General features: G+C 42.6%; 1 protein-coding gene across 3 annotated transcripts in view; it reads right to left on the reverse strand.

Moving 5' to 3' along the window:
- Nucleotides 1-10200: 10200 nt before the first annotated feature.
- The window catches only part of JAM2 (junctional adhesion molecule 2), a 55367-nt gene continuing 46454 nt past the window's right edge, over nt 10201-19113 (reverse strand). The window contains exons 6-10 of one of the 3 annotated variants that reach the window (XM_081086511.1): nt 17368-17467; nt 14886-14993; nt 13113-13125; nt 12178-12220; nt 10206-10380 (exon numbers count right to left, since the gene is read on the reverse strand). In XM_081086511.1, the coding sequence (XP_080942637.1) occupies nt 10348-10380; nt 12178-12220; nt 13113-13125; nt 14886-14993; nt 17368-17467 (297 nt within the window). In that variant the 3' untranslated portion in view covers nt 10206-10347. Of the gene's footprint in view, nt 10381-12177; nt 12221-13112; nt 13126-14881; nt 14994-17367; nt 17468-19113 lie in introns of all 3 variants that reach the window. The other 2 variants (XM_081086512.1, XM_081086513.1) reach the window with 2 other exon arrangements.

The following is a 19113-nucleotide window of genomic DNA, read 5'->3' on the forward strand; positions in this document are numbered from 1 at the left end:
TGCTTGAGTGTATTGAATTCTGTGTTTTAGCATTACTTTTCAGTCGTCCCGTCTGGTGATAAGGAAGCATGTGGAGAACTGGATAAATTGGGTACAGCTTGCCTGTAACCTGCCGGACTCTTCTCATGTGCTGGGCATCCTTTTCATTCTGGAGACCTGCAGCCCGAGGGGAGCCACCGACCTCAGGAATGTTTGCTGCAGAGGGATGCTCCACCACGACTTGAAGAAACAGTTTCTAAATCCTTTATCATGGCTCTTTCAAGAAACTCGGTATAATTTTGATTATGTGCGGGAATATCCATTGTGTTTTAACTTCTATCTTCTCAAATATTAAATGCTTTTATCCCAGTAACCCAGGTCCCTCCTCTTCCCTTACAGCTTATGGTCCCAGTCTATTACAGAGAGAGGAGGGAGAGCTGGGGGCCAGTGGAGAGGGTTCTACAAAGGACATTCCCTTTAAAGATCAGGCTGTATGGTGGTGTTTTGCCCAAGTGATGGAGGATCCAGCAGATGTGTGCTGGATAAGTGACAGAGCAGGCACGTCTGAATTTCAGTAACGACAGATAGCTCTCACACTGTAAAAAAAGAAAGAAAAACAGCTGTGCCTTTTTATATCTGACAATCTCTGACCTGTGCCAATAAATACAGTCTTCCGTGATCCCACTTCTGGAAATACATCCTGAGAGGCCTGAAACACCAGTCAGTAGGCAACTCTGTGTTCATAGGGTGCGATTTACAGTAGCTAAGATCTGGAAACAGTCCAAGTGCCCATCAGTAGATGAGTGGATAAGAAGCTGTGGTGCATTTACACCTTGGAATATTATGCAGCAGTAAAAAAAAAAAAAAAAAAAAAAAAAGGGAGAGATCTTACCCTTTCAGATAGCGAGATAGTGTGGAGGGCCCTGGAGAGTATTATCCTAAGCCAGTGATGGCGAACCTTTTGAGCTCGGCGTGTCAGCATTTTGAAAAAAACCTAACTTAACTCTGGTGCCGTGTCACATATAGAAATTTTTTGATATTTGCAACCATAGTAAAACAAAGATTTATATTTTTGATATTTATTTTATATATTTAAATGCCATTTAACAGAAAAATCAACCAAAAAAATGAGTTCGCATGTCACCTCTGGCACGCGTGTCATAGGTTCGCCATCACTGTCCTAAGTGAAATAAGCCAGATAGAAAGACAAGTATCACATGATCTCACTCATGTGGGATCAAATGAACAAAATAGATGCAGAGACACATGGGTCACACTGGAATCAGGGAGGGCAGGGTGGGTGGGTGGGAAGAGATCAACCAAAGAACTTGTATGCATAACCCATGGACACACAATGGGGTGGTGAAGGCCTGAGGCAGGGAGCGGAGCAGGCTAGAAGAGGTCAAGGGGCGGGGAAGAGGAACATGTGATACTTTCCACAAGATTTCTAAAAAATAAGTATGGGTCTTAACGAGCCTTTAAAGGTTTTATTTTAAAATGTGAAGTCAGAGCCCTAGCTGGTTTGGCTCAGTGGATAAAGCATCGGCTTGCAGGCTGAAGGGTCCCAGGTTCGATTTCAGTCAAGGACACTTACCTTGGTTGAAGGCTCCATCCCATCCCTGGTCAGGGCCTGTGCAGGAGGCAACCAATTGATGTGTCTCTCATAGCAGTGTTTCTCTTGGTCTCCCCCTCCCTTTCACTCTCTAGAAATCAATTTAAAAAATCCTCAGATCATATTTTTTTTAAAAAAAAAAAAAAGTAAAGTAAAAGAAACAGCCTTTATGAGTTTAGTTTACTTAAGAGAAATAGATTTTTATTATGCCATGTCATCCTGAGCACTATGTTTTTCAAAAGGTCCACAAATAAGTCCTGACCTGGTTGCTCAGTGGTTAGAGTATCAACCTGCACACCAAATGGTCGAGTGTTCAATTCCCTGTCAAGAGCACGTTCCTGGGTTGCAGGTTCAATCCCCAGCACCGGCCAGGTCACATGCAGGATGCAACCAATCCATGTGTGTGTGTCTCACTTTCCCTTCCTCCCTCCCTCCCTTCGATAGTTAAGGTGAACTACTTTTATTTGAATAATTGTAGGCATTGAGACAAATTGGATGTTTAATTACCGCACTATGTAAAGGTAACCCAGGAAGTCTAGTGCTCAAGTCCTTTCTCCAGCCTCCCCTGAAAAAGTTCCTCTGCGCCCACCTGGGCCACCAAGCAGCCTGGGGTCAACAGTGCCAGTCCCAGTAGAGAAGGGCTGACCCTTTCGGCACAAACTTCCTCTCCTCTCCTTTTCCCCTCCTTCCCTCACTCAGCTGAGTTTTAGCTTTTATAATCTCACATGTGTTTTTTAAGACACATCTTTTTATCTGTCTTGCAACTATTTGGAGTTTGCTTGAACATTCCAATCTCTTCATTCATTATGTCAACTGAAGGATTCTACCTGTGAATGACTGCAAGAATACTGCCGTAAGCTCCGTATTCCCATGCCCTACATCATAGGACTCGGCATTTATAGCTAAATTTTGCCCAGGAAAGTGCTCTTCCTTCCAGCTGAATGTTATAGTTGTGCTTTGAGTCATGGCTGTTATCCACGGTCTTGTTATAGGATAGTAAGCTAGAAAATTCAAGGACCAGTGGATTAGGGAAAATAAGACAGACAGTTAAACTGCAGTATGCAGCTACCTAGTAAGTCCTTAAGCCAAGGACACTTAAGAGTAAACAGTTTGCATTTCTCCCCAACTAGAGGGTTAATAACTTAAATCACCCTACTCAGGAAGACAGATAATAGAAATCCAATTAGTGCCATTTGCCAACCACACCCAAGGACAATTTAAGAGAATAAATCTCATTTTGGTATATCTGCAAAGGTTGATGAATACTCCATTGATCCTCCCTGAAGACCTACCCTAAATGCTCAGCCTTTAAATCCCCTGAAAATGAAAGTCCCAGCACACTCTCCCTCCAGGGAGCACCCTTGTCATTCCCTTTCCCTCTCCTTCCCCCACAGGCACATACCTCCTAAACCCCAAGGGGCCCCAGGAGACTTGCAACCAGGGGAGCAACGGGTAGCGGGTAGCGGCAGCTCATCCTGGGCTCACCCCCTGGACCTGTCTCCAAGCCCCCCTTTTCTCTGGCTCCTTAGTGAACCAAAGCAGCCCAGCCTAGGCTCTCCTGTTGCTTCGTCTAGGCCAGAGATGGCGAACCTACGACACGCGTGTCAGAGGTGACATGCAAACTCATTTTTTTGGTTGATTTTTCTTTGTTAAATGGCATTTAAATATATAAAATAAATATCAAAAATATAAGTCTTTGTTTTACTATGGTTGCAAATATCAAAAAATTTCTCTATGTGACACGGCACCAGAGTTAAGGTAGGGTTTTTCAAAATGCTGGCACGCCGAGCTCAAAGGTTCGCCATCCCTGCTCTGTGCCCTTCCTGTTTCAGTGTCCTACGTGTGCGTTTGCTGCAGTCAGTAACTTCTTGCTTGCTTTTCTACACTGTCTCTTGATTGAAATCTTTCCTTCAAGAAGACAAGAATCGAGGTCTTGTCATCTTACCAGGAACAGGTCACCAGGGCCAAGAGCCCCAGCCATGGGAAAAACTACGAGCCCTTCCCTTAATTATTAACCCCTGGAGATGACATCTAGGCTTCAGGTGTGTTTCAGCTCCAGGCCCAAAAGAGCAGCAAAACCAGACTGAGGGCTGCCAAGGCTGATATCAGGACCAGCCACATTGACTAATGACTTCCTGCTCCGACTCTGGACCCTGAAAGGACACACCTAGAAAGCTGATGAATATTCTATTGAGATCCTTGGAGACCTCAGATAAAAGCCCTCAGGATGTTGCAGAAGACCAAAGAAATACCAAGCACGCTTCCTAGAGAAAGGGAGGAACCCCGTTCATTAACACTAGTGGACTCCGGGAATGATTTCCAAATCACAGTGAAGTAACATGCGGAGGGCTTCACTTTTTATAACCTTCTGGGGTCTTTGTCTTGCAGATATGGTTCCACTCCCTTTCCTGGGCTACAGGAAGGCCCCAGGTGTTGGGGGCCCCCAGGCCATATCCGATAATCTTCCTGGGGCCAGCAATAATGACCTCCCCCCCTGCCTCAGGGCAGTGCATTGTTCATAGTTTTTATGGCCTGACACGCCTTGCAAGACCAGTTTCTTCCTCAATGATGGAGAACTCAGTGCTACTTTATGGAGCAAGGCGGGGCCTTTCCCAACCTCCTTCCCCCAGGTGCCTCCTAAACTCAAGGGCCCTTCTTTTGCTGTACCTTGTTTCCTGAGCCCATTTCTTCCACAGCTCACTTCTTCTACCTCTGTGACTGTCTAAATAAACTCTCTTATAGTTTGTCTTGGATCTGAATTCTCTCTAAGCCAGAACTTAAGTACCGAGGTTGCTGAACCGAGGTCTAACACCTGGTGCCGTTTTGCCACCAACAAAGTGTCCTTAGTTCCGTTTGATGCGTGCATAAGGCAACCAAAGAGGAGTAGTGGAACAGATGGAGAGTGACAATACGCCAAGATGTGCATGTGTGGGGGTGGGCCTTGAATTTCAAGCTAAGGAGTTTAGACTTTAGAACTCAGACTATGTAAAGAACAAGAGTGAAAGGTTTTTAGCAAGAGGAGGGAGAAGGGAGCTGACATTGTTTAGCAGAGTAATTGGGCAGTAACTGACAGGGTGGGGGAAGGGAGAGACTAGAGGCCAAGGAGCCTTTAGAATAGCAGAGATTGAAATTATGATTAAAATAGAGGGTATTTGAAGGAAGAAGTTCCTAGAAGACAAAAGATGAGATATTAACAGAAGCCTGAGATAAAAGGATTAAAGTTGTGACATTATCAAATGAGTCAATGAATGGCGGAGTTTGAATAAATGAGAGATTAAAAACTGGAGATTGAGAAAAAGGGCAGGAGTGATGGTGACAGAATTTAAATGGACTCATCATGGTTGGCTTCAATAGTTTAGGAAAGATGAGAGAGTTGGGCATCTGTGGTGAGAGGTAAGTGGACGAGAATGAATGGTCCACCAAGGCATTTAGACTGGGTAGCAGAGAAAAGTGAGAGAGAAAAATGTTTTAGACTGTGAGACTAGGGCAGGGTGGAGGGGCCAGAGATTCCTGAGGATGGAGGGGAAGTAAGGTATAAGAGAAGAACTTGAAAATTGAATAGAAGAATGTTGGGGGCAGAGAAAAGCCAGCACATAGCCCCCGATTCCTTCCTTAGCTCTGTGAAGTTGGCAGTCACTGACCCTCATCCGTAAAACAGGACATCGCCCACTTTACAATATTGAGATGAATGAGATTTTATATGCCCTCTCTTCCATCCTCCCCCACCTCTGACATATATGAAATGTTCAATAAATAGTTGTGGCTTTTTATTTTCAGAGCTTTTCCCCCTTTTCAGTGTTTGAGAGGTTGGTGGGCATCCACACTGAGAGATGATGAGATTCTAATCTCAGGCAGCTAAAGAGCTAGCCTTGTAGCTGCAGATGATAAGAGGGTGTAGTTTCCTGGGTTTCACTGAACAATAGGTGGATGACTTACCCTGCACTGTTAAATGGGCTAAAAAGTTGACCGAGTTCATCTATTTTTATGATGTAGACTTTTGTAAAATAAAACCACCTGTGAGATGAAGGAAGTTTTTGCTAAGCTGTACTGACAACCAACCAATTTTTCCAGTTATAGTTAGTTTAAACCCCCAACTAAAAATAAACCTTGTTACAAGGGCAACAATAATAATGAAAACAAAACAAAACTTGCTATTAAAGATTCTAGAGCCCTGTTACTTATATAGCACAATTTTACTGCAGGACCCGCTGTTTTTGTAAATAAAGTTTTATTGAAATACAAACAGGGCCATTTGTTTATTATTGTCTAAGGCTGCTTTCATGGGACAAGGGCAGAGTCGAATAGTTATAACAGGAACCATATGGCCTATGGTGTGTAGCTCTTAAAATACCTATCTGGCACTTTCCAGACAATGTTTGAAGGGGATTGATGAGAAGCATTGAATGCCATAAACAGAGGGGGGAGTTGGGAAGTAGTTTGACTACAGGTGTCTTCCCAGTGACCTGGTGTCCAGGCACGTGCAAGACACTCAGTGAGCGCTTAAGTTATTTGTCCAGTGAATCCTGAGATTTGCTGTGCTTATTGGGCTAAAATAATGTATGCCTTTATTTTTTATTTTCTACAATTTTTAGAGAGAGAGAGGGAAACATCTATGTGAAAGTGAAACATTGATCAGCTGCCTCTTGAAGGCTGTAACCCAGGCATGTGCCCCAACTGGGGAAATGAACAGGCAACCTCTCCATGCAAGGGACAACACCCAACCAACTGAGCCGGCCAGGGTGAGAATGGACTCATTTAAAAGCAGCTTAACCATGTTCAAAGTTGTCAAAAGTAGCGAGGGACCTTTGCACCCAGATTTGCCCAGAACTGGAAATAGCCTGGCCATATTTTGTTTTTATTAGGAATTAATAAAATCAATTATTAAATTAAATCAAAACAAATTATAATTATGCTTTTAACATAGTTGAACTGCTCTTATTATTAAACTAGAGGCCCGGTGCATGAATTCGTGCACCAGTAGGGTCCTTCGGCCTGGCCTGTGGGATCGGGCCAAAACCAGCTCTCTGACATCCCCCAAGAGATCCCAGATTGCAAGAGGGTGCAGGCCAGGCCGAGGGACCCCGCCAGTGCACAATCAGGGCCAGGGAGGGAAGCAGGAGGTGGGCCAGGGAGGGACCGCGGGAGGGCTCCAGGGCATGTCTGGCCTGTCTCGCTCAGTCCTGATCATCCGGACCCCAGCAGTAAGCTAACCTACTGGCCGGAGCGTCTGCCCCCTGGTGGTCAGTGCACTTCATAGCAACTGGTTGACTGTCTGTCCCCTGGTGGTCAGTGCATGTCATAGCAAGTGGTTGAGCGGCCTTAGCATATTATGCTTTGATTGGTTGAACGGATGACTGGACACTTAGCATATTAGGCTTTTATTATATAGGATGGATTGTTGACCTTTTCACTTTGTGACACTAGCTGGAAGTCTTTGTGATTAATCAGTTGAGAAACCAGATGATTAGACCCATTTTCACTTCAGCCACCATTCTCCTGTGCCCTGGATGTAGCAAGGGGATGGGTACAAGCTCAGGGAGCCACAGTGAACTCCTTCAACTCATTTTACTTGTCACATAACTGCTTTTCCCCTCTGTAGCCACAGCTTTGTGATTAGCAAGATTTGCAATCCACAGACCGTAAGACCAAAGGACTTGGCCTAGCCCAAATTTCCCTGCCTGATTGTTAGAGACAGATGTGAAGTCACCATCCCACAGGAAATGCATCCACAGGGTTCTGTTTGCAGGCTCCAGGTCACTGGTCCTCTTTAAAGGGGCCTTAGGGGAAGGAAGTAGCCACAAGCAGGTCTGGGTGAAATAACACACTGGGGTTGTGTTTGGCTCTCTTGAGTCAGCTCTGGTCAGGAGGAATTTTTCTTCTTGTTGCTTTTAGTTCTTAGAAATGAAAGTAAACATAGAGTACAAATCCTTGGGTATAAGAAGCCACTCCCACAACCTCTCTTCTGTGGATAAATGAGCAGCAGAATAAGGATTATATGAGGGGAGAAAAGAGGATTCTGGTGGAAATGAGACCAGAGTCCCCTTTGCATCTGTCACAGTATTTATGAACCCTCTAAATATGTACAGGGAGTGCATGCAGTTTATACTTGCATGCTCGGAGGATTAATTTCACAATAATATCTTCATTTTTTAAAAATTCTTTTTTCTTTTCACTGTTTTGATTGGACATTTTCTCTTTTTTAATATATATTTATTGATTTTAGAGAGAAAGGGAGAGGAATAGAGAGATAGAAACATCAATGATGAGAATCATGGATTGGCTGCCTCCTGCACACCACCTACTGGGGATTGAGCCTGCAACCCAGGCATGTGCCCTTGATTGGAATCGAACCCGGGACCCTTCAGTCTACAGGCCAAGGCTGTATCCACTGAGCCAAACCGATTAGGGCTCGAGTGGACATTTTCTGCTACCTTATCTTTTAAATCACTGATTCAATCCTCTGTTTTATCTAACTTTTTGTTGATTCCCTCTAATGCAGTGGTTCTCAACCTTCCTAATGCTGCGACCCTTTAATACTGTTCCTCATGTTGTGGTGACCCCTAATTTCATTGTTACAAATTGAACATAATTAAAGCATAGTGATTAATCACAAAAACAATATGTAGGGGGGTAAGAGATCAACTAAAGGACTTGTATGCATGCATATAAGCATAACCAATGGACATAAGACACTGGGGGATAGGGGAGGCTAGGGGACTGTCTAGGGCGGGGGGATAAAATGGACACATATGTAATACCCTTTGTAATATTTTAAGCAATAAAAAAAAAAGAGGTACTCTTAAAAAAAAAAACACCAAAAACAAAAACAAAACAATATGTAATTATATATGTGTTTTCCGATGGTCTTAGGCGACCCCTGTGAAAGGGTTGTTCGACCCCCAAAGGGGTCGCGACCCACAGGTTGAGAACCGCTGCTCTAATGTATTCATTTTTGTTATTGTATTCTTCATTTCTGACTTGTTCTCTATCTTTATTTTTATGTTTCTTATCCCTTTGTTAAAGTTCTCACTGAGATCATTGAGCATCCTTATAAGCAGTGTTTTGAACTCTGCATTTGGTAGATTGCTTCTCTCCATATTTGTTTAGTTCTTTTTCTGGAGTTTTCTTCTCTCCTTTTTTGGGGGACATGATTCTTTGTCTCTTCATTTTGGCTGCCTCCCTGTGTTTATTTCTATGTATTAGGTAGAACTGCTGGTCTCCCAGTCTTGATAGAGTGGCCTTATGTAATAGGTTTTCTGTGTTTCCGGTGGGGCCCACTGGTGCGGTCTCCCTAATCACCTGAGCCAGGTGCTCCAGGTATGACCCTTGTGTGGGATATATGTGCCCTCGTGTCATAGTTGAGGGGTTGCTGTTGGCATGTCAATGGGAGGGACTGACCCTCAGGATGACTGCTTGTGAGAACGGCTTCAGTGGAGGAGCCGTTGTGCAGGGACTGACTACAGAGCAGGGTTTGCCGGAGCGGAGCTCTAGTACCTGCCAAGTCTGCCTTTTGAACGCACTGTTTGTGGAGGTGGTTGAGTGGCACTAGTGTGGTCTGAAGCTGGCCATCAGGTATATCAAGTATATTGGTTCAGGGGAGGTACAGGCCAAAGTCAGAAACTGCCTGTGCCGGGCTCAGGGTCCCTCGGTGTGAGCTACAAAGTGATCTGTAGAGGATTGCCACTTGTGCTGGGCTTGCAGGTGCCGGGAGAGAACTGAGACTGGCCACCTCTAGTGCCAGGCTTGGGCTGCTTAGCGAGAGGCACAGGGCACCTCACCAAGGCCCGATGCTGCTAGTTTGGGGTTTGTGAACCTCTGAGTGATTTTAGGAAAGTTCACAGTATGAACCAAGACAGGCTGTTTGTATGGAAAAGCCACTGGGATTGGCTTGAGTGGGCCCAGAAGTTAGGCGGCCTTGGTGCACAGTGTCAGCCAGGTTGATGGAGACTCGGACATGGCACCTGCCTGCCGGCTCCGTGCAGGGGAGGGTGGCTACGCGAAGGAACAGCGGCCTCTGCCAGCACTTGTGTCTGGGAGGAAGCTGCCGGTCCAGCTGCCCTGATGCCGGACTCCTCACTTTCTTCCTGTAGGTCCTTTTGTGCTGCTGTCGGTGTTGAGCTGAGAGCCAGTGAGTCCCAGTGAGTCTGTGGGTGGGCTTTTCAGAATGCCTGGGACTCCAGCATCCCTCCGTCCCACTCAGCCACAATTCCCTCTGGCTTTCACAGCCAGGAGTTATGGCGACTTCTCTTCCCAGCACTGGAAGCTGGGCTGGGGTTGGGGGATGGGGGTGGTATGGGGTTGGGAATCCTTGCTCCTCAGCGGGGACCTATGCAGCTGAGATATCCTCCCGGTTTTTAATGGCCACATGTGGGTGTGGGACCAGCCCGTCATGCGTCTCTGCCCCTCCTACCAGCCTGGAAGTGGCTTATGTATATCCTTAGTTTTACATAATCTGTTCATCTAGATTTCAGATGGTTTTCAATGTTGGTTGTTCTGCACTTTAGTTGTCATTTTGATGTCGCTGTGGGGTGGGAGGAGGTGAGTATAGTGTTTTCCTACTCTGCCATCTTGACCAGAAGCCCAGACTGTTTAAAATAACGATCTCAAGTGATTTAGTATTCATAAAAATTTTAATAAAATACCAATGTCATCTCCTTATGTACCTCTTTGCAAATGTAAGACAAAGCAGAGTGTTATAATCTTTTAATAACTTGTGAACAACTGTGGTATTGGTGTATTTCAGAGGTGGAATTCTTTTAAATTATAAAGGATTTTGAGTGCTTGAAATCCTATGAAAAGAAAGAAAAACCACGTTTAAATATACAGTATTAATTTATATTTAAAGAACTACATAAATCTTATGTGTATCAGAATCTTATAGGTTCAAACCAGCACAAAGTGAATTAAATCTATTTTATGGTGAATTAAATAAATACGAGGAGACACTGTCTTTGAAACTGTTCCTAAACAGGAAGGCAACAGGAGTGGGAATTGGAGCAGGGTAACTCTTATTTACGGGGGGGGGGCGGGTGCTACAGCATCTAGTGGGTAAAGATCAGGGGTGCTGCTAAGCATTATCCATTGCACAGGGCAGCCTTCCCCCCCCAAAAAATAGAATTATGTGAAATTATAAGAATTCATTATATATGAATTATAACGCCCGGCCGGTGTGGCTCAATGGTTGAGCATTGACCTCTGAACTAGGAGGTCACGGTTCAATTCCTGGTCAGGGCACATGCCTGGGTTGCAGGCTCGATCCCCAGTGTGGGATGTGCAGGAGGCAGTCAATCAATGATTCTCTCTCATCACTGATGTTTCCATTTCTCTCCCCGTCTCCCTTCCTCTCTGAAATCAATAAAAAAAATAAATTGAAAAGTGAATAAATAAATAATTTAACAGTAAAAAAATCTTTGGATGGAAAAAAATGCTATAGAGCAGTTTGTGGGTGTTCAACATTAGTGTCCAGCAGGATCACCCAAGTGTTTAAAATACTGATGCCCATGCCCCACCCCAAGCTCCAGTGAGAGGAAATTTAAGAGAATCCCTGCCATAGAGGAAAAGGAGTTCAGAAAACCAGTGCTCTATTTCTCTAGAAAGGGCTTAGGCTTCTAAAAGCATTGGAACACACACACACACACACACACACACACACACACACTGTGTTCTTGAAAAATGACATAGAGAGTTGAATATACACCCAAAGAGCTACGAAATCTGAGCAATGGATTTACGGCTTTACTGTTGGGTTTACAGATGCAGAAGTACACCAGGGTCCAAATGTCTAAATTATGTTCCCTTAGCCATCTCAGTTAGATGATCATTGCATCTTTTCAAGGATTTCCGAGATTCTCCTTTCAGCAATAGCAGAGGATATTCTACATCCTTAAAATTTCTCAGTGCTTTTCACTAACCCAAGGAGTGTCTTGGGACCACAGCTGTGCGGAAGTGAGCTGCTTGGTCAAGCTGACACAATCGAGGTGCCTGGTTCCCAGCTCAGCCACTGTAATCCTCTGAGAACTTGTGTCTTAATCTCTTCATCTATAAAATGAAGTGGATAATGCCAGCCCTAAGGCTGACTAATAATAGAAAACACCACAAGAAAAAATAATGGTGTGGTAAAGCCTCCTCGCTCTACAAATACCGGGCAACTGCATCATGCCACTGCAGACAGGGATGGAAGCTAACATTCATTCAGCTCCTTCGAAAGGCCATGGTAGACACTGTACAAAGTATATTAAAAGTGAAAATCCACCGGTCGGCGTGGCTCAGTGGTCGAGCATTGACCTATGAACCAGAGGTCATGGTTCAATTTCCAGTCAGGGCACCTCCTGGGTTGCGAGCTTGATCCTCAATGTGGGGTCGGGGTTGGGGGTGGAGGGTTTGCAGGAGGCAGCCGATCAATGATTCTCTCATCATTGATGTTTCTATCTCTGTGTCCCTCTCCCTTCCTCTCTGAAATCAATAAAAATATATTAAATAAATAAAGAAATAAAAGTGCAAACCCATTACTTCTATATAATTACTTCTTTCCCTTGCCTTATTCCCTAAACACATCCATTCTATAAACACGCGTTAACAATACTCACATTTTGACCCATTGGAGTGGCTTTAGATGCAGAGTTACTCTTCCTGTTTGTGGAATATAAAAGACGTTTAGTACAATGATCACTTCCAAGTCTGAAACACATACCCTCATTCAGTCAATGTTACCTCCATACATTTTCTCAACAGGAAGATGAACATTTGTAGCCAGGTACAAGAAAAAGCCAGAAATCCCAACTGAAGTCCTTTATTTATAGGCAGCATCCACAGAGAAAGCCATGCGACACAATATTAGTGTGTGTGTGTGTGTGTGTGTGTGTGTGTGTGTGTGTGAGAGAGAGAGAGAGAGAGAGAGAGAGAGAGAGAGAGAGAGAGAGAGAAGCCCTGTGTATCTGGTTATAGCCTAGGGCTAGTATACTAAGGATTTTTGTGGAATATGCAAAACAGAGACTTGCAGACATTTAACATTTTGAAGGCTTGAGATTATAATCTCGAGTTTCATTTTTCCCCAGGAAAGAAAGTTTTTTATGTGGTGACTATGGTTATGGGGTGACGTGTGTCTCCCCCCCCCCCCCCCCGTTTTGTTCGCTGCTGTGTCACCACAAGTCCCTAGGACAGTGTTGGGCAAAGAATCAGTATTTAATTAAATGTAAACATGACTGTTAAATAAAATTTTACATTTTACTTGGAAAATTTCTATTTAGCAAATGACGGCAAATCTATTTTTTATAGTAGTACTATGGAAATGCCTATGCAGTCAAATGAACAAATGTGTTTCGTCTCTAGGTAGTCAAACATCATTGACAAGTAGGCATGAGGTGGGATATATTTCTTGATGAACTTGAGTCACAGTCACTTCCCATAGGATTAAAAACCTTCACAGATTAACTCAACTTTGCACATTTGGCTTTGAACAGGTGACTAACAGAAAATTAGTTGGTCTGGAAGAAAAGCATGCATTTAAAGAAAGTATACTTACTGGAAGGTTTCCTCTACAAAAGAATAAGTATATATCATTAGTACAAGAGTTAAAATGGCACAATACAGGTCCATAGAAACATTAAGTTTAAGCTTCATTTCTTTTTCTCAATCTTGATTCTCACTTGCTGACATTTGCACCTTCTAAATCAAGAGTTGGCAGACTTTTTCTGTGAAGGGCTACATGCAAATATTTTTGACTTTGTGGGCCAAGAGGTGAAATTGAGGTTATCACATAGGTAATTATATAGAAAGAAAAAACAAACTTCCAAAAACTTTTATTGTTTAAAATTTTAAATATAATAATAAGTTCTTGTGTTAACAGAATAATGGAATTCTCCTTTGGGGAAGATAACATTTCTCTTAATTAAGGTTCAAAGTTAATGTTCCCTATTTTCAAATAGATTGCCAGAGTTCATCTGTAAAAACCCTTCTTAGCTCATGGGCCATAAAAAAACAAGTGGCAGGCCAGAGTTGGTCCACAGGTTGTAGTTTGCCCAACCCTGTCTGAAATGCAAGTTCAAGAAAATGGTTCTCTTAGATTTTCTGCCAGACGAAAATGGAGTAACATTCTTAGCTAATGAACTACCAACACCCAAATCAATTCTTTAATTCATTATTTTAAGAAAAAATGTTTACCAAATCTTCAAAAAAATACTTATATATTCTTTGCAAGTAGAGATAAAGATGACAAGAATTTTGAGCAATCTTTTGTCTGTTCTTTCACTGGTGACCAGCAGGGGGACTCAGCCGATTCCGTTCATAAAGTTACACAGGACTAGTTTGTAGTACCAAGCAAAAAAACAAGTATTGTTCATTCACAGAACAGTTCTTAACTGTAAAGAATATCCTTGAGACCATGTTCATGGAAACATTTTATGACAATATCTACTTATAGGTGTTATTATTAGAAACCCCTTTTAAATTTAAGTTTTATTTTTGTATAGAATATTTCTTTTAAACCTAAACTCCAAAATTAATGTTCACTGTGAGACAGTGGATCTAAAACTAGTTTATGCTGTTAATTTATGTATTATTCCGTTAAAAATTCTACTTCATACACTATTCCCAATGGACTTGATGGGGGAGTTCTACAGCTTTTGAGCTCTCGGGTAATTTTAAAGACTAAGGAAAAAGGAAATGCATTAAGAGAATGAAACAGATTCATTTTAAATCTCACACATTTACATCAAACCTATCACCAAATTGGGGTTTAGCATCACCAGAGGTCTAAACACGAAGAACTAAAAGCCTTGTTCAGAAGCAACTGCAGTATAACAGGTTGCTAGTTTTTACTGAATAATTCTCTTCTACATACAGTTGTGCTAACTTTGACATTCAACATTCCACTGTTATCCATTGATAAAACAGTTGGCAGATTTCAATGAAATATCTCATCATAAAACCAGAAATCAATTTACCGCTTGCGATATACAATTCCTAACTGAAAAGGATCTTCAATGCATGTAAATGTGTGGTGAACACCCAGCCACGTTGACTATCTCTTGGTATCGCTGCACTAGGCCACACCAAGGAGCCTCCTGCGTATCCAGTGGTGCCTCCCGGAACGTTGGGCTGAGGCAGCTCTGCCTTTGCTCCCTATGTTTGCCAAGGTGCTTCATGACCCACCTGCAGGTCATCTTGGATATCCTCTACTACAGAAAAAGCAACGAAAAATAGCCTCCAGAAAAATGTTCTCGCTTAAGAGAACGGTGTCGCATAAGAAAACTCTCTCCCCACGGGAATCTGTCTAGTCAAGGGTGAAACCACTTACTTGAAAAGTAGCCTTTCCTCTGGGCATAGCACACACCAAGGCCACAAATGGAAACCACTAAGGCCACTACCACCACGGCCGCTATGATGCCACTCACGTTGAGATCATCTGGAATGCAACATGAACCAGGAGTGAATTCATGTCCAATAGAAGGACAGATGCAGTCCTTCAACTGAAAAAGTTCCAACAGCTTCTGTTTGCAGCTGTACCACAGACATGGGTAGTTTCATGCTTTTGAAGTCTGAGTAAATAACTCACTTTTAGGACATGGTTCAAAAGATAATTTGCTGATTACCTATACTTTCTATACTTCAGAAAAAACTTCTTTAGAACAGTTCACAGGTTCTGCTTTTGGTTATGTTATTCATCAGGGGTCCTCAAACTTTTTAAACAGGGGGCCAGTTCACTGTCCCTCAGACCATTGGAGGGCCAGACTATAGTTTTAAAAAAAACTATGAACAAATTCCTATGCACACTGCACATATCTTATTTTGAAGTAAAAAAACAAAACGGGAACAAATACAATATTTGTATTTGCATGTGGCCCGCGGGCCGTAGTTTGAGGGCCCCTGTTATTAATGATAATTCAAAAAGAAAACTGAACATGAGATTTCAGGAATTCTTGTGTATTTCAAATTATAAATTCCAAACCAAGGGCATGAAATACCTAGGAACAATGGATGAGCATTTAACAAACTAATTTTAACTTTTAAACTAACTTATACCAGAAAGAGTACATATGTGGAATTCATGTGTAACTTAAAGCGGTACTACTAACAAAACACAAACTACAAAATTTTATCTGTTATGTATTTTATCTGTTCTGTATCTGCTAGAAAAATGTAACTAGAATGTAAAAACCAAATTATCACAGATATTACTTTTTAAGAGGTAGGTAAATTAGGCATTAAAATTAAATACGACCATTTAAAGAAAAAATAAATAGTAATAATGTAAGTGGTACAGTTTACGGTAAAAACCATGAGGACAATATATGAATGAATGAAGTTAGGAAAACACTGGATCATGTTAATTTTTTTTTTCCTCTAAAATATATTTTATTGATATTTTACAGAGAGGAAGGGAGAGGGATAGAGAGTTAGAAACATCGATGAGAGAGAAACATCGATTAGCTGTCTCCTGCACACCCCCAACTGGGGATGTGCAAGCAACTAAGGCACATGCCCTTGACCGGAATCGAATCTGGGACCCTTCAGTCCACAGGCTGACACTCTATCCACTAAGCCAAACCGGTTAGGGCGGATTGTGTTAATTTTTATAACAGATTGTGATGAATTTTCCTAATGATAACTCCAAAGCAGTATTGAGAGAGATAGTTTCTAATAATTAATCAAATGCTCCTGTTTGACTATCAATATCAACACCTGAATGAATTTGGTGGGTAACATGTATCCCTGAATTTAAAAAAATAAAATGAAAACACTGGAAATTCAAACTTGCTTGTGGAAATTAAAATGTGCTATTGAATATCTTATACTTTAGGATACCCTGAAATCTAACAAGATTATATTTTCTTTAAAAAATAGTGCTGAATTTAACTGTACTTAACAATACACATTACTGCACACGTATCTGCATACTCCTAAGCACATTGGAAAAATGAATTTCTGACCCCAAAATGCTGAGGACAAGCTCTTGAACCAAGGGGAACCTCACTCTTCTGCTTCCGGGTGCAGCCCTCGGGAATGACCTTTAAACCCTTGGGGTACCATCTCAGCTCAGCCCTCTCTATTACACTCCATTTTCAAAACACACAGTTTTCACACAGGAAGAATGAAACCAAGTTATTAAAAATAAAATGAAAAAACAATATGCTTGTTCTGAAACTCTTATAATCTGAGAAGATTCCTGAGCCCTAATTTTATTGGATTTTAAGAAGCTCATTTTGTGTAACATAATATACAGCAGCTACTTTTTATAGCAACCTAGATCCGTAATTATATTCAACATCTTTTTTGAGAATCTCCTTTGCAGTAAGTCTAACAGTATTTCCCAAGATCAACAAAATTAACAACAATAACCTGGTAACAAGTAAACAGACAACACGTATATAGTGTTCACAATATGCCAGCGCTACTCTAACACTTTCAAATATTATTTCCATCTTCATAACAGCCCTGTGAGGATGGCATATTATTACTTCCATTTTGGGGAGACTGAGGCACAGAGGTCAAATGATTCGCCGCAGAGTGTGTAGCTAGTACATGGCAGAGCCAGAATTGGATACAAGGAGCAAAGATGCTGTTTTTCATCCATCTCCCAAACAAGCCAAGAGTATTTAGCATTGTATATGGATTTAAAAAAAGCAGCTTTGCTCCTTACATCAAGCTGGTTTTAAACATTCCCTCCAGACTATCCTCCCAACCACTCAGCTCTTTCCCACCCCTTGCTCCTCCTACCCCCCGGCTCCTTACACCTCCTAAGTGCAAGCCATCTGTTCCTCCCAGTAGTTCATGCTTACCTACTTGCATTCGTTTCTCACGGCACCTGCGAAATCCAACAGAGTTACGGGCTTCGCAGTAATACTCTCCGCTGTCCAGTTTTGAAACAGTGTTAAATTGCTGAAATTTTGTGGAAGGGAGAAAAATCAATGTATTTTTTTAAGCAATAAATCTGTGAGTAGGCTCCTAAAATAACCATGTCGCTTGAACTTTTGTGGTAAGTTGGTCTTTCCTTTTCAATGACTTTAAGACTTTGTATTTTTACTATGAACTCAAAAATCTTCCACAGCTTCAAGGAGTAAATAGCTAGGCCCCCCGCTTAATTTGACAGAGAAAGATTTATGGAGAAGTATCTTTTTGTGTGTGAAACTGGGGAAGTAGTACCGTTAGAAAGCAATGGGCATTTTTTAAAGTTCATAGTACATTGTGTTCTAGGTACTTCTAATTCTCCTAGTTAACCCCCTTTGCAAGGGAAGGCCTTCTTGGCCTGAAAGGGCTGGTACACTCTCCGAAGCCACACTGAGTTCAATGCAGCAGCACATATGAGCACTTCTAAAGAGCCAGCACTACCACCAGGAGGGAATGTGGAGCCTGGGAAAATCATAATCGATGTGGTTCATAGGATTACAAATTCTATCAGTTGTAGAATTTTTGAAAATTCTAAAACCGTGAAGTCCAACCCTTGCTCCTTCCACTCCCTGCTAAAGTAACTGAAAGGTAAGACTTTGGTATAGGTTTCATTCTTGCTATTGATAGTTTTATCCCCTTGGGAATTTTAGATAGGGAAGGAGGGAGGGAGGGGGAGAGGGAGGGAGGGGAGAGGGTAGAAGGGAAGGAGGGAAGGGAGGAGATAGGGAGGGAGGTAGAAATATAGAAAGGAAGATTTCAAGGAAGGGAGAAAGTCAGGCAGACAGATAGGAAGACAGGGAGGAGGGAAGGTAGGAGGCTGGAAGGAAGAGAGAGTGGGTGGGAGGAAGGAGGGAAGGAAGGAAGGAAGGAAGGAAGGAAGGAAGGAAGGAAGGAAGGAAGAGAGAGTGGGTGGGAGGAAGGAGGGAAGGAAGGAAGGAGGGAAGGAAGGAAGGAAGGAAAGAAGGAAGGAAGGAAGGAAGGAAGGAAGGAAGGAAGGAAGGAAGGAAGGAAGGGAGAGTGGGTGGGAGGAAGGAAGGAAGGAAGGAAGGAAGGAAGGAAGGAAGGAAGGAAAGAAGGAAAGAGGGAGGGAGGGAGGGGAGGGAGGGAAGAGGGAGTGAATGCAGTGGTATCTGGACTCGGTAGAGGACCCCCAAGGTCCAGCACAGAGGGGAAGAGGGTGCTCGGAATCATTCCTTCATGCCTCCTGTCACACCTCAGTCCGGCAGCGGTCACTGCTTAGCTATGAGAGCCAAGAACCTTTAAGAAGCACCTGCTCCTGGTCTTTGCTCTTCATGCAACGTATGTTCCTAAAAATAGCCAAGGTTCTTATTAACCCTTTTCCTCTCTCACTTTTCTTTACTCACTACCCACCCACTCTCCCTTTCTGTAGACTTCAGCGTGGTGGGATGAAAGTGTTTCCTCGTTTATTTTAACTCTACGGAAGCATCTCTCACTCCCCCAAAAGTCAGAATACTTCAACAATATTCGCCATGAGCTCAAGGCCGAGGGTGCGTAAACAATCAGTTAGACTAAAACAATGATCTTCCAACACATGACAACTGGTCATCAAAAGGAAGTCACCATCACCCGTACACTGGTATCTTGGTTGCTGCTCATTTCTCAAAACCTAAGCCGGT

The sequence above is a fragment of the Myotis nattereri genome, assembly GCF_964212035.1.
Source record: "Myotis nattereri genome assembly, chromosome: 3".
In the NCBI taxonomy this organism is placed as follows: domain Eukaryota; kingdom Metazoa; phylum Chordata; class Mammalia; order Chiroptera; family Vespertilionidae; genus Myotis; species Myotis nattereri.